Here is a 22,563-nt window from a genome sequence, read left to right as displayed (position 1 = left end):
GTTTAGACTATGCTTGCAATGCATGTAAGCAGCCACCTGTTTTATTTTGTCTATCAAACAAAACAAATTGGTGGATCCGAATCGGTTTTCTTCCACAAGCCACTGCAAAAAAAAATTATAAACTCAGCATATGACAGACGCGTACATGTAGAAGAGGATCCGGTGTGTGTGTTTCGGTGCATGAATCATCTGAAAAACTAAACGAGGACGGAATAATCAAAGATATCATGGCGCACACCTTTCGTGGCACGGAAATGACGCGACGGTTCGGAGCGCACGACGATTGTTCTGCCAGATTACATTTGGACTCAATGCATACAAACCCCCGTATCGAGAATTTACAAAGCAGCATACAGGTCACAGTTGCAGCATCTACATTGGCCTGTTGTTGGAAGCGAATTATACTTGTATTTTGTGTGTGGTGAAACATGGAAATGTTGCAGATTTTGTGTTTGTTATTCCTGGTTGCTGTTGTTCGAGGTAAGTTTTGCGATATTTTAAAACTCAATTACGTACTTTTTTTCATTTATTCACTTGGTTACGTGCAATCCTAATTGGATTAAGTTAGGCAGTTTTTTGTGTAGAGTGTGTTTAAAGTATTTGATACTAGTTCTTTGTTGTTGTGTCAAGTTGAACAGGTGAACAAAATTATGTTGCGATGTAAGATTTGCAATAATTTTCCGCAGTTATCGGCAAAATCTGCCTAGGCTGATCATATTTTTATGTCATAATTGGGGTTACCATATTTGTGTCAGGAAAATTCCTGACGGTTTTAATACATAAATTTGGTAACACCAGTTTATTGGAGTAATGGACATATAGTTTTGGGACGTTTCGTTCCTTTAAAGCGGTTCTTGCTGACATTTAAAATGCAAAATATAACTAGGCTAATTAGCCTACCATTTAATTCTTTCTGATCAGTCGTTTTGCATATATGTTGGTTGTATCGTGCTTTATAAAACGCTCAGAAAACAACCAAAAACTTTAGCCTTTACAGTCCCTCAAAAACGGGCTAAAATTTCGGACATTAGGGGAATTTTTAAAAATATTTCCTGACACAGATTTTACGCCCAATTCCGGATATGCCTGTTAAATTCCAGGCGTTTGGTAATTCTAATCATAATACACCCTACATCAGTGGTCGGCAACCGCTGATCCGCGGCCCGGTACCGGTCCGCGAGGAGTTCGTTACCGGGCCGTATAATTTTTTAGGTTAAATGCTTTAAAACATTTTGCCCATGTATCCCGAGGATGATAATTTAAAATCTAATTTAAGCGTTTTTATTGCTAAATATTTGTAGTTTTTTGAAGACCGGTCCGCGATAAAAATTTAGTTTCAAAAACGGTCCGCAGTGCAAAAAAGGTTGCCGACCCCTGCCCTACATAACCTACTTCGAGTTTAAAAAACAAAATCTTAAACCGAAATCATTTCTACCAGGTCCTCCACCAAATATTTTTCGTGTCTCGGAAACCTACCCACCCGAGGATCGAGTTATTTACCTTGAGTGGCAGTTTCCCACTGTCCAAATAAACCAGAATTATCTTCTGCAAGTTACCGACCCTCTTGGCAACGTACGTAACATCAACATGATCCAGTCTGGCAATGGGATCCAGATATACGCCTTGCGTCATCTGAAACCAGTTACTTCGTATATTATTTCATTAACTGGAGTTGATATGTACGGAATGAGCCAAGAAGAATTTATTAACGGGGTGATGACATCATCTGGCGTTGTTTGCAGTCCTACACCAAACTTCAAGTAAGTTGTTTATTTAGTCAATTTTTTAGTTCGGATTCGGCAAAAAAACTCCATATGTTCAACGTACTAGATTCAACACCTTTATAACTATAGTGGTCCAGGACTGTTCGCCCGAACCCCGATAATAGCAAACACGAATGTAGAAATTTTGGTTTATGGTTAACGTCGGTATCTAATTCACCATCTTTAAATGCGAACAGGTATTTTATACCTGTATTCTTCTTTTTTTACGTCAGCGCTTTTGAACCGAGGTTGAGATGAGTTAAGGGGTGAAAAAAATCGTAGCAGCACGATTGTGCTAAAATATTTACCTAGCCGGAAATAGCTGAGCAACGCTGAGACGTTACAAGTTAGCAGGCTGAGCTGGGGGTGGAGCTACTAACATAAGAACAAACATCAAAAAAGTTCGCTAAACACCGATAGATGGCGCAAAGAGGATTTGTAACTCTTTAAAATTGAATTGTGTAAAAATGTTGACGGTTATTACGGCTGTTAGGGTTAGGTTGAGGTTTATAATAATAATAACAACAACAACAACTTACAAACTTAGTTTCTAACGTTAAATTTAGTTCTAACCCTATCCCCGTCTCACTATTAAATATATGAACTGTGCTCTATGCGCCATCCATCGGTATTTAGTGAGTTTTTGTGTTAGTATGAGCTCTGCCTCCCAGCACAGTCTGTTAACATTTTCTAACTCTCTAGGGCGCACTCATAAAACAACCAAAATTGTGGGCAACATGGATAATTTCACTGATGATGGCAGGAGCGTTTGTCGAAACGTTTGATATATAGTAACTTATAGCATGTCGCTTCTGCGTAAACATGTATCAAGAAAATTCAGCGTGAAAACCACTAAATCGGTCGCTGTGTTTTATTTGTTTTACGAAAACAATTGCATTTCGCTATTATAAGCACCATCAGTGTATGAAAACGATATAAAATATAACGTCAACACTCATATCCCATAAATTAACTGTTTCAATATCTTTGGGCTCACCATACTACCGTTTGAAAACCACTGCTATGGGACCATGGTTAGTACGTGCTAGGTGAAGTGATAACCCCAGTTTCAATTCGCTTCGAGAGAATTGCTGGGTGTAACAACCAAATCGTAGAAAACGAGTAGAAGTAGAAATTGAATTAGATCCCCCCCCCTCAATTTTCAAAATTTAAATTTTTTGCTTGGGAGGAATTCCCCTGGGTAGGGAATCACTGCCTTAGGGGTTCCGTGCAACTAAAAACATTAAATTGAGGTCGAAATTTAACTAAATCTCGGAAAAAATGTTTTTGCAAACTTTATTTTTCGATTCAGGATCGGTATTGCTGACACAAACGCAATTAATCCTCAGCAAGGCGATGAAATTGTCATTACATCACGTGACATCATGTCCACCAATGACACTTTGTCACTTGACCCGAAATGCAAGATCACGGATTTTGGCCTCATGTCGCATAATATCACAGTCAGCTTGGATGAGTGCGAACCACGGGTTGAAGTACACCAGGACAAATTTCTTCCCTCGGTAAATATCGTTAAATGGCCTACATTTTTTCGTTTTTATCAAGTTTTTGCTGAACTAACAAAAACAGAATAATTTTTTGCCTTAATGAAACCGTAATGTGGAAACAGTTCTAAAATATTCTTGTTTTACAATTACATATGTCCAAATTTCTGCTTATTTAATGCAGAACCATAAAGTAGACCATTTAAAAGAGCAAACCCAATTTAAAAGAGTGTTCTGTACATCAGTGGTCGGCAACCGCCGGTCCGCGGCCCGGTACCGGTCCGCGAGGAGTTCGTTACCGGGCCGTATAATTTTTCAGGGTAAATGCTATGAACATTTTGCTCATGTATTTCGGGGATGATAAACTAATTTAAGCGTTTTTATTGCTAAATATTTGTAGTTTTTTTATGACCGGTCCGCGGTAAAATTTTCATTTCAAAAGCGGTCCGCAGTGCAAAAAAGATTGCCGACCCCTGCTGTACATAACGAAACTTATCGCAATACACATTTTCAATTTAGAACCAGCAGCCAAACGACACACTTAAATATACATATGTCTTTCAAATTGCCCGAAATGCTAACAATTTTCACAAACCCATCAACCGATTTCCGAGCACAAAGTGTATTGAACTGAGCTGCATTTTTGACCGAGAAACGCAAGTTATGAGTCAAATGGTCAAACCATACATCAGGTAAGCTGTTATCTTAGTAAAGAACATGCTAACGCCAACATGGAAAATTTTATTTGATGATGGATTTCATTTTAACTACATTTTCGTACACACTACTTTCATCTCATGATTATTGGATGATTTTGTGTTGCAACTTGAACCTGTTGCGTTGTAACTACTTTATCATGTCCTACTTTATTTTTGCAGACAAATCGGTTCTAGTCTTGATCCGTTTCAAGGCGCCTTTGACGTGAAGTTTGATCTCTATCAAACTGAATCTTACAACAACATTCTGACTGGAAGTCCTATCGTTATTCCGGTATTCCATTACATTTTCGCCCAACTTAAACTTGAAGCCGATTCAAGTGACTTCGTACTACAGGTAGCTTTGTGATTTTTATGTAAATCTTCATTAGTTGCTACGATTGCCGTGTTTTTCAGACGCCGACCTGTTGGGCAACTGCAAGTGCCGACAGTATGGACCCATCGTATGAAATAATTGATGGAGGGTAAGATTAAACAAAAAAAAACTATTTAAAAGTGTAAACGAGTGCTTGAATTACACTTTTACAAAAGGATTGTGGAGCGGCACAATAAACGAAAGCTAAATAATATATTTGTTTTACAATCACGTATTGGTGTCTAGTTTATGGGTATAATAAGGTATAACGCCACATGGCTTGCAAACAACCACCTATATTTACATAATCATTTTTCCAGTTGCGCTAAAACACATGGATTTGACCCACCCAATGCTATCGTGGTATCGGAGAATTACCAAAGTCATTTCACCAAGTTCAAGGTGAAGTCATTCGTGTGGACTGGTTTGACTGACCCAGAACAGGAAATCTTCCTTCACTGTATGGTGACTGTTTGTAACACACAAGCTTCTGATACTTGCTACGATAAGGTGATTTTCTAGTGTAGGTTTTCATTCTGCAGTGTCCAGTAATTTCATATTCGTAGCTTTGCAAATTTGTTGCCCAACATATGGTTTGAAAAATCCGCACTTTTCTGTTTGGTTTGCACTCTTAATTTTTTGTCCTTGGCGATAGAAAATAACGGGTATCTTTACAAAATACCGACCTATAAGGTCTCATCAGAGCAGCTAGTGAAGAGAGCTCCGCGATATTGGCTAGCGTAGCCGTCTAACGGCACTCCATCATTACGGGGAAAAACCAAATTTTTACGGGGAAAACCAAATATGCTTTGTATTTTACTTCTGAAGTTTTATTTTGTTTTAGCCATGTGAAGCTAAACGCAAAAGAAGTTTAGGAACAGATAAGGACCAGAAGACCGTTACTTTCGGACCAATAACCATTCAAGCAGACACTCGAGGCATCTCTTGCAATGAGGTGAAAGAATAGTTCAATTGACTGGTGGTGGTTGATTGTTTTTTTTTAACACTTGATCTTGGTCATAGTCAATGGATATCATGTTTTATTTTTTTGCTCGCTGTAGCGAAACGGTGGATGCGACGACATCTGTGAGGAATTTGACGGACAAGCAAGTTGTAGATGCAGCGGTGGAAGAAGACTCATGGACGATGGAAAGTCGTGTTCTGAAATGTGTAAGCATTTTTTTCAACAAGATAAGAAATCTAAAAAGCCTTTTATTGTTTTGTGTAAAAAGTGTCACAGTCATTTAGTTTAGTTTTTTTCTGACCAGGGCCCTTAAAGAATATTGTTACATGTACGGGTCCAATGCAAATGCTTTCTGAGAATAGATTCCAAAACTTGTGCAAATAATCATAACGCAGCGCTACATACATGTACAAGAACATTAATCTAAGCGATAAACTTCCCAGTAATTGAGAACCCTATAGATTTATTCGTAAAACGCACAAAATTTATTCAGGAAAACCGCTTCGTATTTTAGCAAGTGTCTTTAGAAACCTCACACATTAAGTTAAATCGTAACTTGGCTTTGTTTAATTTTTAAAACTTTTGTTTTTTGGCATATCCTGCGACGCTTAAGTGGAGGTCATTGGATCTGATGTTGATAATAGGCTTCCAACTGTTTTTGTGGCGATGGTAGCACTTGTTGGAGTTCTCACTCTGTTGTTTCTCGTCTACAAATATGCTTGCACAAGAGGGAATTTCCCCACCGTCTACACTCACTTTTAAAGGATTGGAAATCTGAATATCATAACCGGTTATTTACTTTCAACATGTAAAGGGCTTTAAAAAGAAAGATAAATTAAAAGTGCCGTTTCTGTGGGCAAAAAGTTTGGGTATGTGAAACAAGGAAAGCTACTAATGTTTTGTGAAATAGGCGGCTTTGTTGTAAAATTACCATTCGTTTTTACCAACTGTGTTTGTGACTGCTGTATATATTAAAAGCGCAAAATACATTTAAGCGGATATCTTAAAAGACATTTACACAGTGTTTCACTCAATTTAAAGACAATTCCTTTAACTTTTAAACAAAAAAGAAATAAAAAGTAAATTTGACTTGCCAACAAACTGGCATCCAACACCATTTCAACCATATCGATCACGTGATCTCAGTGAATCACTTCGGGTTATAATTGCAAAAGTAGAGCAGAGAAGGACAAGTTAAATGTCTATGTCTGTTGGGAGGCAAAGTACAGCAAACGTCTCACCCACAGTTACAACGACAAATGAGCTCACATACGAAAATACAGGCGTTTTAATCAGACATGCTGAATATTTCACCAATCCATATCCTATACTGCCGCCTTACAAACGAATGTAGGCGGTGTGCAGATTCGCCAGAATGTAACATATAACTTAAAAACTTAGCTACCCACCTTAGCTGTGACAAGCAATATGTCGACAAAACTAAATCCCAGTTTTCCACAATTTGGAATTCGCTTCGCGCAACTTGGAAAACGTTTGACTAAACGGCAAACAATGACTTAGCCGCGCTCTTGCGCCACTATTCGGATTATCATGCAACCGCAACTCACTTGTATTTAAATGTGGTTCAAAATGCCGCCAATGAGTCTTTTGGATATCTACAAAGATACATGATTGTCTGTTTTTTATTATTATTATTTATTAAACAGTGTAAATATTCAACTGATTTGAAGCGAGAATCTTTCTTTGCTGGAGATTTCTTGCATACAAAAGGTTTCAGTTTTTAAACTACGTTTCATTTAGTGTGAAATCAATTCAGCCATTGCCATGCTTGGTTGGGTCAACAGGTTTGTAACCACATGTTGTAAAGATGCCTTGAGGTACTTGCTGCTAAAGAAAGTAGGATGTTGTTCGAAAATATAGGAAGACATTCAAAAAATCGTGATTGATCAAATTTTCCTGTTTTTTCCCGTTTTCATCGACATACTGTATGTAAAGTACGAAAGTCACGCTTTCCACAGCAGAAACACGTGACTTACAAAGTTTCCCGCTTTTTTCTATCCGGTTCTGAAAACAGCTTTGATGCAAGTTGGGCATTATTGCTGGCCTAAAACAGAGAGCTAGAAGCGACCACTCCCCCAATATTGCTGGCAGATAATATGTAGGTAAGCTACATTTGTAAAAAATCCTGATAGTTCACTTCTTCTTGGATTTGTTTAAACTCTAAAAACAAAAACACTTACAGTTACTTTAAGTTTAAAATACGTTATGTCTAAGATTTTACTTAGATGTTGACAAACTATTGACTTTGTCGAACGAATCACATGTTTTAGTGTGCAAAATAACGATACGCTTTTAAACGCACCAACAAAGCAAAGGAATAAAAATAAAAATATTCAAGTACATTTCAAGTAAGTTATTAGTAATTCAGCGATTCTACTACATGCTGGCCGGTGCAACTGTAAGGGCCTAAATCGAATATTCGCTTGTTTTGAGTTATTTGAGACATCACGCGAATCTAAAAGTTACGCTTTTGACATTATCAGATATGTTTTGCTAGTTGAGACGATGGCCGTTCTTTGCATTTTAAAAGATTATGTCATAAGAATTTGAGAGCAAAAGACAAGTTATGTTTGTAAAATGGCCCTAAACGACTCTTTTGAAAAATAGCTGGGTCAGTGAAACAAATTCCGAAGCTTCGGTGTATCAATATTTTCTCTGCTGTCGCGTAAAGAAGTTAAAAGCCTTCAGCTTGGTTGGCTCTGTATTGTTTGCTAATAACCGTAAACTTTATTCCAGGCATGCATGAGCAAACTTGTTGCTTGGCTTAAGTGATGATGGGTAGGGAGATCGGATGTAATGCAAAGCACGATCACAGCTAACAGATGTTTCATCCCACTATAAACTGCTAGCAAACAAAGTCAAACTCTGCACCAAAGGTCGAGGTAAAGTAATGTTTTTTGTTTTGTTCAAAATCGATGTTGTAAACTGTTGTACATTCTTTTACAGATGAATAAGCTTCTGGTTCTCATTTTCGTTCTAGGACTCGTCCTCTCTGCCTCGAACCCTGCCGAGTCCGCAAAGAAAATAGCTCCCGTTTGTGGAGGTTATAGATGTCGTTGGTGGTGGTACTGGAGCAAAAGAGGAGATGTTTCCGACGAAGGTAAATTAATGTTGCCAGTTTGTCTTTAAAAGATTCTACATGTGGTGCACATAGTCGGTGATTTCAGTTTACAATATTTCACAAAATATTTTCTCGCTTTAGTTATGCCTTATCCGTAGTTTAATAAAATCACTTCCTACATGCAAAGTAGTCAATCTAAAAACTCTTATCTAAATCCTGCACCAGTTTACGTTATGAAATGTCTTCTCGTTTGACATGCACACGATTTTTTGTTTTGCACAGATTTAGATTTCCTCGAGGAGGAAATGCTCGACATTGAGTAAAGGAAGAGAGACCCAACCCCAAGTACTGTACCGTAAAGTTGTTGTTGAAATGTCACATTTCATTTTTTAATGTTTTTGTCGCAAACTTTGTTTTTTATATATTTGCAGGAAAACATGTCGATTGGCAATTGTGGGTAAAATATTTCCCAAAAAATAAAACGTTACAAAGATCAAAAATTGTGTTACTTTTTTCCAAAAATAGCATCCAATATGTCACCGGAAAGTATAAATTACTTGGGAATCTAATTCATACCCAATGATACATATATGTACATAAAAGGCAATCCAAACAAAATGTTATAAACTTATGAAGCAAAACAGAAAATTTTTCAAACCGGACAAAAACAGTGATTGGCTTTCATAGAGCAATAAATAAATATTGGGGTATGGTAAAATTAACAACTAATATCAGATTAGCAGTAAAATTAAAGTTTGAAAACATTAAGGCAAGCTTTAAACTTAACCAATTTCCGTTATCAAGTATTTGTGGATTTGAAAGAAAGCGAACGTTTGGTCAAAAGTTACAAGACGCCCAGACTTACTTTTAGGCATAACAAGCACTTTGAAAACAGGCAAAAGAAGAAAATTAGAAAATTAGCCAACACAATATAAGCTGATTTTCCACAGCAATTGGTATACGCCAGAACGTGGGATTTGTATATCGGTATAGTATATTGGGTTTAAACTGACGCAAACAATTGTTTAAAATCACGATTAGGGGGGCAAGTCGTTACCAATAATTTAGTATTGTAGCAAAAACTAAATTAGAGTGGGGTTGGACACATGTATTTTTGACAAAGCAACTGATTAGTGCAAAAAGCTTTTTGGCTCAACCACATGGCAGAGAAATGCTGCGACAAACCACAGGAAGCAATTGAGAAAAACGTGATCAATCAACTTTTCCTGTTTTTCACTTTGTGTTCATCAACAACGAAAAGCTTCAAAAGTGACTTTCCGTGAACAAAAATAAAAACACGTGTAGTTGTTTGCATTTTGAAAGATTATCTGGTAAGAATTTAGGAGCAAAAGACAAGTTATGTTTGTAAAATGTTCGGTTTCGACAAAATCGCAACAAATTTTCGGCCAAAAGCGAGTCAAGCTAAACCGTAGCTTCGGTGCATCAATATTTCCCCTGTCGCGTAAAAAAGTTAAAAACGTTCAGCTTGGTTGGCTTGTTTTGTTTGCTATTAACAGTAAACTTTATTCCAGGCATGCATGAGCAAATTTGTTGCTTGGCTGAAGTGATGATGGGTAGGACGATCGGATGTAATGCAAAGCACGATCACAGCTAACAGATGCTTCATCACACTATAAATGGCTAGACCAAGCTTAATTTACACAACAAAGTCAAACTTTGCACCAAAAGTCGACGTAAGCAAATGTTTTTTGTGTGTTTTGTTTAAAGTCGATTAGTTTTACCGTTTTATTTCCATTGATTTTAGTTTTCACAGATAAAACCTACCAACTGGTATCAATTCTTTTACAGATGAATAAGCTTCTGGTTCTCCTTTTTGTTCTAGGACTCGTCCTCTCTGCCTCGAACCCTGCCGAGTCCGCAAAGAAAATAGCTTCCGCTTGTGGAAGTCGATGTCATTGGTGGTGGAACAGGGCTAAAAGAGCAGACGTATCTGACGAAGGTAAATTAATGTTGTCTGTTTGTCTTTGAAAAGATTCTATATGTGGTGCACATAGTCGGTGATTTCAGTTTACAATATTTCACAGGACATTTTCTGGCTTTAGTATATGCCACATTCGTAGTTAAAAATAATTACTTCCTACATGCAAACGAGTCTTTAGCAATCTAAAAACTTTTATTTGAATCCAGCACAACGTTATGAGATGTCTTCTCGTTTGACATGCCCACGATTTTTGTTTTGCACAGATTTAGATCTCCTAAAGGAGGAAATGCTCAACATTGAGTAAAGGAAGAGAGTCCAAACCCCAAGTAATGTACAATGAAGTTGTTATTAAAATGTCACATTTTTTTAGGTTTTTGTCGCAAACTTTGTTTTTTATATTTGCAGGAAAACATGTCGATCGGTGATCGTGGGTAAAACATTTCCCAAAAAATAAAAAGTTACAAAGATTAAAAGTTGTATTTCTTTTTTCCAAAAACTAAAACATCCAATATGACGCCTGTTAGAATCAATTACTTAAAGAAATCAATTTTATACCCAGTGATGCATATATGTACATATAAGGCAATCCAAACAAAATGTTATATGAAGCAAAACAAAACAAAATTCGAAACGGTTTTTAAAATCACGATCAGGGGGTAAGTCGTTACCAATAATTTAGCATTGTAGCAAAAACAATCAGGCTCGGGAGTTTTGTAGCAAAAACTAAATTAAGGTGGGGTGAGACACATGTATTTTTGACAAAGCCAACAATAAATCAACTGATTAGTGCAGGGGTTCTCAAAAGTGGGGGGCGCGCCCCCTAGAAGGGCGTGAGGGGTTCGCAAGGGGGGCGCAGAACAATCTGGCTGCAAAGTTTTCACCTCTAAACAATTGTATTTCGTAAAACAATTGTAGGTAATTTTTATATGGGCGCCAAGATATGGTCGTTCTAAAAATCCATTTAAAATCTGTTAAATTGTACAGTTAGTCTCATCTAACAAGCAATACATGTATATTACGTCACAAGTAACAAAATAAGGCAATTGTTTGCGCAAAATTAACACTTTGTGCATTGTCTGTGAGGTGACAAAACTGGCTTTGGTGGGTCAATTCTGGGCGTTGCAATCCCATGAAAGTAGGTTCGGCAATATTAACTCTACATGTCGTGACAGTAAACTTTCGTAACGAGTAGATCAATTTTTGAATGTAACAAAGTTATCAATACCATTTGGCAAACCAAAAATTGGGTCCCGAGCCGGATGAAATGACATCACGCGCGGGCCATAGTTTGGTGACCCCTGTGCTTTTTAGTCGGCGGTACATTTTTTTTGTTCTTTATGTCGCATCAGAGATTGCCTTGACTTTTAGTGCATCAACAATTTCTGGGCGACATAGGCGTAGTTAACAAGAATATTGGCAACGTGGCTCTGTGCGCGCTAAAGCCTTCTTTTTTGCAACTTAAATCAGTGTTGAAGTGGCCTTTCCAACAATTGGAACTAACTTGACAATTGCTTGAAGCGGACCTACGATGTATGTTGTCCGAAAAACAAGACAAACATTATCAGTGCTAATATTTATTAAGGGGGCGTGAGATTAAATAAATAGTGTCAAGTAGGGCACGACCGCAAAAGTTTAAGAACCTCTGGATTAGTGCAAAAAGCTTTTCGGCTTAACCACATGGCAGAGGAATGCTGCGACAAACCATAGGAAGCAATTGAGAAAAACGTGATCAATTAACTTTTCCTGTTTTTCACTTTATGTTCATTAACACCAAAAAAGCTTTAAACGTTACTTTCCTTAAAAAAAGGAAAGACGTATGGGATCGTCACCGTTGCTGGATGACAGGGAACGAAAATATTCAGCCAGCCTTTAATTCTCAGTCCCGTGCCTTGCTAACAGCAAAAACTAATAATTTGTTTTCGGGCGCAATAAATGCGAAATAAACCCTTTTCGCCCCTTTTTGCGTTTTGGAGTGAGTGAAGGAAGCCTGTTGTATTCCAGATAGGCCAAACCATGTTACTGGCACAAACAACAGGAATAAAGATGTGGTCGATGCACAAACTGACGAACTTGATCGCAGCGTGCGGAAAAACAACCTGGCCTATGCTTTATTATATAATAATAGAGATTATAGATAAAAGCATTAACATTAAGGTTTCCCCGTTTTTCACCTTGTCAATAAATCGCGAAGTTCGAAACAATGTATATTACAACATGATATTTCCATACGCTCCATTGGCAGGATCAAACATAAAATAGTGCAACCGGGACCTTTCACTTCTTCCTATTGTTCGCTGCATAAAAAATAACAAATAAAGTGTTTTGCAAGCAGAAGCCACAACCAATGTTTTAATTGCTACAGCTAGATGCCAACATTATGAAATGAAATGTGGTTTTGAAAATCATCTATTTGCTCGTTTTTACTATTTTTTGTGCAATAAATGTTGGAAATGATCGATCAGTACCAGTGCTGTGTGCTTGTTGTACTCGAGTAGAAAAAAAAACAAGATTACTAAATTTTAAGCATAACACATAACAAACAAATAGGCCTACGTATATCCATGATTGTACATATTTCCCACATGAAGTTCTGAATTAAGAGTAATTTTAGTTTCAGTTTTAGGGGTTTGCTTGGATGGGCGTTACAACACTTATTTTAAAACAAAAAAGTGGAAAAGCGTGCCATATGACGTTTTTCTCGCTCGGAAGCAAACTCACACTCGTAGCGGATAGTGAATGAGGTTTAAGCAAACCTACACCGTTAAATCGTGAACAATAAAAACTTCCTGTTATTTAAAGTATAAACAGAAAAAAAAACGTTGGTAACAAAATGCTGTCTGAAAACGTGACATTACATATTTTCCAACTGAACTGTTGCTGCATAAAAAAGTCGAAACAATTTTTTTACCAACAAATATTTTGACTGCTAGCGATAAAAGAACTGTTTTAATATAAAGCCTAATCACTACAACCACGAAGCTTCGAAGGTAAGTGCAAATAATGTTTTAACTGCATGTCGAAACAGTATTTTAACACATCTATAGTTGTTGCTGGTTTGGGATTTTAATTTAACACCATATACGAAAAGTGAATAAGTTTACAACCTGATGTGGATCATTTTTTAAATGATTTTTACAGATGAATAAGTTTTTGCTTCTTGCTCTTGTTCTTGGACTCGTTCTCCTTGCATCCGACCCAGTAGAGTCCGCTTGCAAACCTGGAGGAAGGTGTTGGTGGTTCTGGTGGGCCAAGTTTAAAAAACAAGACATGGCAAATGACCGTAAGGCCTTGGTTTAAATTGGTAATACTGCACTCTATTTTATCGGTAAAGATTTCAGTCAGATTTTGGTCTTCGACACCGCGCTCTTATCATAAGACCACAGCAGAATTCACATCGTTACAAAATCATTTTGCAAAGAGCTAAACAAGTCCTTATGAAAACAACAACCTGGTGACATTAAGGTTTGCGCAACCGGGCCGAATTCCTATCAGTCTCACACATTCAAGGATCGTCGGTTAAATTGGCATTTCTCGTATACAGTAGTGGTGCATTATTATCAATGGATGTCAATCATGAGAATTTAGGTCTAGTTGCTAGAATAATTACCCTTACATTCATTCGCAGCCATGTATGAGTTGGATGAAAAAATGTTTGATATTGATGAATCTCAATAAATGTAAAGCCAAGCTACCAGGTAAACAAGAACACTCAGGTAAAATTTGAGTTAAAGATATTTTTAAAATAGGCTACTTTTTTACACATCTGCGTATGTAGTAGAAAACAAATTAAAAACCTGCGATTTTTTTGCAGAAATTCTCGTCACAAATGCCTCAAAAATTGGATTTTGGCAAAATCAACGAAGAGTTTATCACCTGATTTTTTCAAAATAATAAAAGAAAGTAAAAAGTGTTACGTAAAGAGAGTGATATGTCATGGGTTTGCTTACAAAACTGCAATTAAGTTGACATAAAAAATCAAAAAAAAAATTATTACTTAGCCAGAAAAGTTGCTTAGGCTATGTAGTCGTCAAACTGGGGAAGGCTATGATGTCTCTTAGGGCAGGGGTCGGCAACCTTTGTTGCACTGCGGACTGTTTTTGAAACTGAAATTTTATCGCGGACCGGCCTTCAAAAAACCACAAATATTTAGCAACGAACACGCTTAAATTAGTTTATCATCCCCGGGATACATGGGCAAAATGTTTCAAAGTATTTTACCTGAAACAGTATACGACCCGGTAACGAACTTCTCGCAGACTGACGATTGCCGACCACTGTTCAGGTGTTCGCCAAGCTATATTTCTGATTTGTTTGCTTGCAGTTTAATCATTGTTTTAATCTCGTTAGTGACTTAATAAATTGTCCTTAAGTCATTGCCACTCAAGGTAATGTTACAAAACTAAACTAAATTCATATTGTTTGTTTTTTTGGGAATACTTTACTAAACTACCTTTTGCTTGTTAACTCCAGGTTTTGTTTCGCAAAGACGTATTTAGTTTTATAAATATGCTTTATAGCCTGTACCGCGAGTGCTCGACGAAGGAACCGTTACGACAAAAATAGTTGATAAGTTTGAGAACCGCTCCATTAGAAGTTTTGTGAAAAACGCTAAAGTTTCGTACAACAAGTTGACAACCGTGTTTAAGGCTAGATCCACACAGGATTTCTCGCAAGCTCAGCGTACGCCCACGAGCTGCCCCGCTGGCGCAGTGACGTCCACACAGACATAAAACTCGAGCTCGCGCGCTGGCGCTCCGGCTCACACAGCCGCACTTTCACTGGGATCTCTTTTACATGTGCTTTTCACATGGTCAATGTTTGGCTGTACCATATCGGTTAATATAGATAAAGGTTATTCTTTCTATCCTTATTATTTATTATAATTTGAATTTAGTTCTGTCTGGTATACTTATAACAGTGATTAAGGAAGTTTCCTTTGGCAAAATCAACATGTGTTTTGCTACCAATAAACATACTTCAAAAATGCTCCAATTTGTTTTATTTGCAAGAGTTATAAACCATGACATCATGAAATAAGCAAACTTGGTAGTTCCAAATAAATGTGTTATTGCTAAAAACTTGCTAAAAAGTTAATTCACCTAAACATAAACCACAAAAACATGTTGAACTAAAAACAATTATATAATCAGTCTTTTTCTGCTTCGTAAACCATTTACAATATTTCTTTCCATCAAATCTTTCTAGGGAAAAGGCCAGTGTGGCACAAACTGATCAGTTGTATCTGAAAACAAACAGATGAGTAAACATTTGTCTATCTGTTTGTAAATGTGTATATTGGCAGAAATTATACTTTTACAATTAAAAAATACCTTCATTTGCAGTGTTTCCAAGATAGGTAACACAATGTTTTACAGCATCAGCCAGTTTTTAAAGTGATGACCTAGCCTGAACCTCTTTTTACTGGTGTTTCATGCTTTCCTGTTAAAAGTATTTTGTAAAGTTTTTAGAAATAAAAGAAACCAATGTTTGCTATCCTTTTTCCGTTTATATTTTTTAAACTCCTAAATACAACCTTGGCTGTGTTTACATTTTCACCTGCACATATGCAAGGCAATGTCAGTTTTATATTCCTACAAGTTTCCAAAATGCATAACCAAACTTACCACATATATTACCTTTCAAAATCATTTTTAACCATGTCTTGCGGGTAGGCTTGAACACATACAACATAATTTAACAATTCCTGATTGCTGTAAATTGACAAAACCATGCTGAATAGTGGATAAGTCTTATTTTGCTGAACTGTAAGGCTACTTCAGAACTAGGAAATCGTTTCGTGGGAGCACCAAAACGAATACGAACTAGAGCAGCGGGATACGAAAAACTCATTAAACACGAACAAAGGCTATCAGGAAAGTTAACGGGTGCGTGCCCCCACAAGCAACTGTGCACAATTGATGTGCGATGGTTGATGTTCAAGTGCCTGCCATCATTGCAATAAAGGACATTCAAATTGGTATTTCGGTTTTCTTGACTTAAAAAAATAGAACTACATATATATATTTCCTGCCCTAAAATCACTATACATTACACACATGATATACATTTCGCCCAGCAAGTAAAGTTCCTGAACATCAGAAGTTCACAATTCAAAACTGCGCTGGCTTGCCGGCGTGAGCTAAATCAAATTTATTTAGCCAGCGCTCGCGCGTTCGGCAAAACGCGAGCGTGGTTTCAAGCTCCGCGCCACCTTGTGGGTGAAATCTCACGCTTTGCAGCCGAGTCGAAAGCGTACGCTCGCGCGCCGGCGTTTTACGCTGGCTATAAAAGAACAAACCAACTATGCGCCGGCGCGCGAGCGTGTGTGTGAAAAAAAGATACCTTTTTGCCCACTGACCGTGTACCAATAATATTCATAAAAAAGTAAGCGATTTAAATCTCAGTGTCAGCCATCAGCTGTTGTCGGTGATCGCCTACAGGCGAAATACGTGTCTGAAACAATGAAAATATATACCAAAATGAGTAATTTCTGATTGAAGCTTGCTTCCGTTATTTATGCAACGGCTAAATAATGCAAACCACTAAAAATAAACCCAGAACTACAAAATATGTATGCGATACTGTTATTTGACAGTCGGTTTTTATTTTGCCCTACTGCCTATAGATCATGCACGATCTTTGCCAGCCATAATTTTTAATTGGTATCATATTTCATTGCAAGTGCAGACAATAAAGTCTGGTGCAGACAAAGAACCAATCACCCGTGGTATTGGAACAATCAGTCTATCCTGTTTTTCCGCCAAAAGCTAAGATGGATGAAATTCGATCGGAAAATTCGCCTCAGCGCTATGAAACATACTTCTACAAAAATTTACATTATCAAAACGCGTGCCGATCACAGTTATAACATATGTTTCACTTTGCAATATGTAGTGTCGAGCTACTGCTGGGTACGAACATTTCTTGGGAATAGCCAAAATTAAAAGGGGCGTCAGAGAGTTTGATAATACTTTTAATAATGCGGTTTTTATGAAGGTAATAAATATGCCTGTTTGATTTAAATAACTGTGTTAAATTAAACATGTTAAGTTATAATCGCATTTGGGCAGATGAACAAGTTTTTGCTCTTCGGTGTTGTTTTGGGGCTCGTCTTCGCACCACTCGTTGAGTCTGCAAGCAGTTATGTTCCTGAGTGTGCAAAAACCTCTTGTCCGTGGTGGTCTTGGTGGTATAAACGGAATACTGGAGACGTCGTTTCTATCGAAGGTTGTTTTATTGTTAATATTATTTTATTACAAGTTTGGTTTTGTTACCCTTAACACTACTTGCGCTTTATTTAATAGAATATTTGTAAAAATATATTTGACATGTAAAATTTCAAATTGAGTACTTTTTTAACTTATTTGCACTTTTCAGCACTTAAGATGCTACAAGCACTATGTTTTTTACAGATATACTTGTGGAAGAAATGCTGAGAGTGGAGTAGGCCTGAATTACAACAGCTGAATATCATACCTACGTCATATTGTTGCTTGAAATATTGACTTACTCAAAAAAATAAAGTACCTACTGCCAGCAAATCTTGGACAAATGATATCTGCCTTTTCATGTATATCAGGGGCGGGCAACATATGGCCCGCGGCCCGCGACGGGATTTTGATCGGCCCGCAGACAGTTTCAGGTCTTACAATCTTACATGATAATCTGGCCGCGGCCACAGTCTGCCGAAATCCCCCACTACTTGCTTACTGCTTCAAATTATAGTTGTAACGGACAGTAACGCTCCCCAATAGCAAAAAACTTTCCCGCCGTTGTTACCATTGCACCATACGTCAATTGTTACGACATAACTGCCAACCATGTGTGTGGCCTGCTTTCACGGATTCCTTTGTTTTCACACGTACGTGTAGCCTAGTTAGTGTTTCAGCAGTATCTAAGTCTGTGGTGTATGCATTAAATTTGCTGTGGTGAATAATTTTATGTTATATCAGTTAGATTGTTTGGACTGTGTGGAATTTGTGATGTTCTTGAATGTATTTGGCTTAGGTGGTCAAAAATCCGTTTTAAATCACTGGATAAATACGCGATTAATGTATCGATTCAGGAATCCGGCCCGCCAAGTACTTCACTTTCCCATATCAGGCACGCCGACTGGAGAAGTTGCCCGCCACTGATGTATATGAAAGAAGATTCTTTAAACGGTTTTCAAGGCAGGTTTTTTTGGTTCAGCGTATCAAAATTTGATTGTCTTTTAAGAAAAAACTATGATTCAACTTGGAAATCGCACAAAAATATTTTGACGGTAGGCTAAATGCAGCAGAAAGCCACACTTGTTGGCTAATAAAGCCAAAGGTTTCCCACCCCTGGTTTGCTTTAGCCTAAGATTATATCACCTAATATGGGAAACTTGTTTCACCGTTGTTTATCGTTGCCACAGAGGTCTAGAATATAGCCTAGGTCTAAATTGTTTGATATGACTTAAAGCAGAAAACCGTAGGCTACATTTCACAAGTTTGGAATCGTTTATTTCGAAGTTAAAATCAGTGGAGCTATGTCATTTAGAACAAATTTGCGGGCTTAGGGGAATTAAAAATTGCTGCAAAACGAAGTTAAGGAGTAGTTCTTGCTAACTTACAAAAACAAACGACCCCAAAACTGGTCTGCATCGACGCTTCAGGGCTGGTCCCAGTATTAATATGTTTATCTTAGCTGATACGGTCGAACTGGTGATCCCCTGCTACGAAGCTGACATGTGCAACATACAAGGGGACTTTCGGGGGTTTCTCCACTGAGCCTTTGTAGGTCAGTTGGTAGAGCGCAAGTCCCGGAAAGACTCTTGTCGTGGGTTCGACTCCCACCGCAGACTAGATTTTCCTGTGCCTTGCCATATGGGAATGCTTGGGAGACCAGCTGATTCGGTACACGCCTTTAATAGGCCTGGCGTACTATGACCCCAAAACTGGTTTCGACAACAATTCTATGTAGGCTAAGGCAGGGATCGGCAACCTTTTTTGTACTGCGGACCTTTTTAGAAACTGACATTATTTCGCGGACCGGACTTTAAAATACTACAAATATTTAGCAACGAAAAAGCCCAAAATAGTTTATCATCACCGGGATACATGGGCAAAACTTGTCATACCATTTAACCTAAAAAATGATACGGCTCAGTAACGAACTCCTCGCGGACCGGCGGTTGCCGACCACTGGGCTAAGGCCTACAATGAAAATAATGGACAAATAAATGGATATGAATGAATGAAGTAAAGTCATAAAAAAAGCAAATAAAAAGAAAACAGTACGGCGGAACTTTCCTATTATCAACTCAGCTCATTTGGATGCTTGTAGTTTAAATTTCCATTTAATGTTAAAGACACACCGTGCAGATAACAGGTTCCAGACTACGGTACGCAATGTTTACTTAATTCCACTGGGCTTAATTTGCAGTGCTAGTTCTGGGTCAAAAACTTGTGCGTGTTAGTAAAAGGTAGCCCATTTTAAAACAAAAACAACTGCATATAACAGGCAACGTTATAATAAAATTTAATTTGCGTAATAATGTGATTAATCAAGCTCTAGTCCAAGGACTCCAAAGAACACTCCTTCGTAGGCATGTCATATTTTTTCAACCGAAAACCGGTACGCTATTTTTTCTGGATGCACCGGTGGCATCCTACAGTACTGTAAGGCAGTTTTTTGTAGCCAGGGTACACTTTGTGCATTAAAATTATCTTGCAAAACACCAAACGAAATTTATAGTGATGCCATAAGTTAACCAATTGACGTTGCTAAACCAAAGATATATAAACGATACAGCAACGTGCTCCAAATTAATATTGTTTCAAAAATTCCTTTTTTTATGATTTTGACAAACGTTGCATTCTACGGGAAGTTTGTTGGGCTTGAGTTTAACTCTTGTGGTTGTACGCATTAGTGACGTCACATGAAATGACGTCACACTTTAAGTCCGCCGCCTTGCGTTTTTACAAAACTTAGCGCCTATTCTCGATGGTAGAGCTACTAACACCATTACGAGAATCAGAACTTCGCTTTCACAAGGGGGCGTAAAGAGCTGAATTTTTATTTAGCGGCTATAAATGGGTTGGGTTGGGAAATATTTACATGAAAATTTTACATTGGTAACAAATTTTTTGGGTTAGTTTTATTGAATTTTAAGTGCTAATACATTACCCCGACCCTAATAGCCCTAACCGTGAGCATTTTTGGAGATATAACCAATCGAATTTGGGGGTAGATTCTCGTTATGGTGTTAGTAGCTCTACCATTCTCGATAGCTCAACCATAGATACTATTGTAGTACTGGATTGTGATGGGAATGTTCTTTAGCAGTGATCCACGTCCTGAATGCTGAATTGACATTTTCAGCAGTTTGCACAGTCTCAAGCAGTTCATCCATACAATCAAGTGCAAGATGGCAGTTTTGCACGTTTTATACGGAATATATAAATTCTGTTTATCTGATATGGTTGTTTTGTCTATCTTTAAACACTGTGCTATTATTTAGCGTGTAAAATTCTGTATACCTTGTCCCATTGAAATAGCCCTGCAGTCGATGTTCTTCTTCTTAGCCAATGTTGAGATCTGGTCAGTTGGATCGAAACTAGGGTTCCTCTATTTCTCGACTTTTTCGTTTCTCGAGAAACGAGAAATTAAAAATTCATTTCTCGAGAATCTCGAATTTTTTATTTAAGCCGATTTTCTAACAAAAACAAACACACAAATTTCCGATTGTGCGCTTTTTCGCTTCTAGAGCGATCGCAAGTAGTGATTCGCCAGCAAACCAGCAAAAAACGAGCGACTGTTATAAATCTAACGCAACCAGGCGTGACTAGGCCTACCCCCTTATTAATATTTCGACTTGACTCCCCGTTGCTAGATCATTGTTTTTGGGCTTATTTTGAAGCATGTGTTTAGGAGAAGACTCTGCAAGACATTTTATGGAGTACCCCTGACGTTATGATGTTCATATTGATGAATATTAATTTCAACATACGCGTATTAATAACTTATATCGCATCAGCTTTGCGGGCCAAGAGCCGTGATTCGCTAATTTCCTCTCCGCTCAGCCGTGTGCGGATATACTCAGGCAATCGCTCCAAAAACAGTTGTTGGAAAACAAAACATTCCTTTGCATCGCCAAGTAATGCAAGCATGTCATCCATTAAAGCGGATGGCATTCTGTCGCCCAAAGGAGGCATGTGAAGTAACCGCATGGCCCTCTGCGGGCGCGAAAGACAAAAGGTTTCTACCAAACGTGCCTTGATAGTGTCGTATTTGTCTGCTTCTGGCGGGTTTTCTAGCAGGTCTATAAGACGATTGGCTGTGTCCTGATCCAGAGCCGAAACGACATAATAGTACTTCGTTAGATCTCCTTTAATGCATTTTAGAGCGAACTGTGCCTCCGCTTGCTGAAACCAAACTCGTGGCTGAGCTGTCCAAAACGTAGGTAACTTTACTGCTACAGCATTCTCTGAGTTTGTGGCTTCTGTCATAATGCAAAAATAACGTTTTTGCACGCTTGGGGTCACCAAATGTAGCGAGGTGTTTATTCGAGGTACATCGTAATAGAATAACGTCAAAAACCTTAAAAGAATTTTTTTAAATTCATTTGGAACTCAAAATGGGAAAAAGTAAAACGAGCAAAGCTCTGTTGTAATATTGAGGATGGGGGAATCAATATGTTTGACCTGGACGCATATCTGGTGTCATTAGATATCAAATGGGTCAATCGATTATTCAACGATTCGTATACATCTCCATGGAAAGATCTCGAAACCTCGGTCGGGAGCCCCAGCGAATTCAACTCGTGGTTAAACAGCAGTGTGTCTCCCAACTCAAAACTCTTCCTTCAATCAATCCCCTTACGAACATTAAGAAAGGCAGTCTCTGCCTGCAAAAAATTCGCAAAACTTACAAATCTCCCCGCTAATGTTTATAGACCCCTTTGGTTAAATAAAGAAGTCCGATCACGCCTAAAACCCTTTTACATGCCACCTCTAATTCGCGCTGGTATTCTCAGTCACCTTGATCTACTTAACAATGATGGTGATTACTATACATACGACGAACTTGCCCTCAAATTTAACTTTCAGCCAACAAATCAAGATTTCACCTATTTTATCAAATTAGTCGCCGCAATTCCAGACAATTGGGATATATATGACCGACAAACCAACAGAGTACCCACTGAAACTAAACCAACTTGGTTGCATACCATAGCCCTGCACGGCACAGTTAAAGAAACTTACAACTTC

General features: G+C 37.9%; 2 protein-coding genes and 4 long non-coding RNA genes across 9 annotated transcripts; 4 read left to right on the top strand and 2 right to left on the bottom strand.

Annotated features, from left to right (window-relative positions):
* Positions 1 to 239: 239 nt before the first annotated feature.
* Positions 240 to 6,312, top strand: LOC145209449 (CUB and zona pellucida-like domain-containing protein 1). Its single transcript, XM_080079736.1, has 10 exons — positions 240 to 480; positions 1,439 to 1,760; positions 3,076 to 3,286; positions 3,788 to 3,960; positions 4,147 to 4,321; positions 4,381 to 4,448; positions 4,660 to 4,849; positions 5,184 to 5,294; positions 5,401 to 5,509; positions 5,917 to 6,312. The coding sequence occupies exons 1-10, from the start codon at positions 429 to 431 to the stop codon at positions 6,063 to 6,065; spliced, it is 1,560 nt and encodes a 519-aa protein (XP_079935862.1). The 5' UTR covers positions 240 to 428; the 3' UTR covers positions 6,066 to 6,312.
* A 36-nt stretch (positions 6,313 to 6,348) lies between these two features.
* Positions 6,349 to 8,885, top strand: LOC145209458 (uncharacterized). 2 transcript variants are annotated; one of them, XR_013855101.1, is made up of 4 exons: positions 6,349 to 8,206; positions 8,271 to 8,424; positions 8,668 to 8,730; positions 8,817 to 8,885. It is a non-coding gene; the product is annotated as an uncharacterized LOC145209458 (long non-coding RNA). The 2 variants fall into 2 exon arrangements; XR_013855100.1 differs by having other exon boundaries at positions 8,668 to 8,885.
* Positions 8,886 to 9,903: 1,018 nt separating this feature from the next.
* Positions 9,904 to 10,800, top strand: LOC145208686 (uncharacterized). The gene is made up of 4 exons (XR_013854891.1): positions 9,904 to 10,079; positions 10,195 to 10,345; positions 10,591 to 10,653; positions 10,733 to 10,800. It is a non-coding gene; the product is annotated as an uncharacterized LOC145208686 (long non-coding RNA).
* A 2,427-nt stretch (positions 10,801 to 13,227) lies between these two features.
* On the top strand, positions 13,228 to 14,240 carry LOC145209459 (uncharacterized). 2 transcript variants are annotated; one of them, XR_013855103.1, is made up of 4 exons: positions 13,228 to 13,314; positions 13,466 to 13,607; positions 13,953 to 14,022; positions 14,139 to 14,240. It is a non-coding gene; the product is annotated as an uncharacterized LOC145209459 (long non-coding RNA). The 2 variants fall into 2 exon arrangements; XR_013855102.1 differs by having other exon boundaries at positions 13,229 to 13,314; positions 13,953 to 14,040.
* Positions 14,241 to 15,309: 1,069 nt separating this feature from the next.
* On the bottom strand, positions 15,310 to 16,491 carry LOC145233202 (uncharacterized). 2 transcript variants are annotated; one of them, XR_013861041.1, is made up of 3 exons: positions 15,952 to 16,491; positions 15,658 to 15,766; positions 15,310 to 15,569 (listed from the first exon to the last, which is right to left on the bottom strand). It is a non-coding gene; the product is annotated as an uncharacterized LOC145233202 (long non-coding RNA). The 2 variants fall into 2 exon arrangements; XR_013861039.1 differs by having other exon boundaries at positions 15,964 to 16,491.
* A 4,800-nt stretch (positions 16,492 to 21,291) lies between these two features.
* LOC145209454 (uncharacterized) lies at positions 21,292 to 21,901 on the bottom strand. Its single transcript, XM_080079741.1, has one exon. It carries the CDS (start codon positions 21,799 to 21,801, stop codon positions 21,316 to 21,318), a length of 486 nt encoding a protein of 161 aa, XP_079935867.1. The 5' UTR covers positions 21,802 to 21,901; the 3' UTR covers positions 21,292 to 21,315.
* Between the last annotated feature and the right edge of the window lie 662 nt (positions 21,902 to 22,563).

The sequence above is a fragment of the Phallusia mammillata genome, chromosome 1 (assembly GCF_965637545.1).
Source record: "Phallusia mammillata chromosome 1, kaPhaMamm4.hap1.1, whole genome shotgun sequence".
Lineage (NCBI taxonomy): Eukaryota > Metazoa > Chordata > Ascidiacea > Phlebobranchia > Ascidiidae > Phallusia > Phallusia mammillata.
The sequence above is the reverse complement of the archived record's forward strand: the minus strand, read 5'-3'. Positions and strand labels throughout refer to the sequence as shown.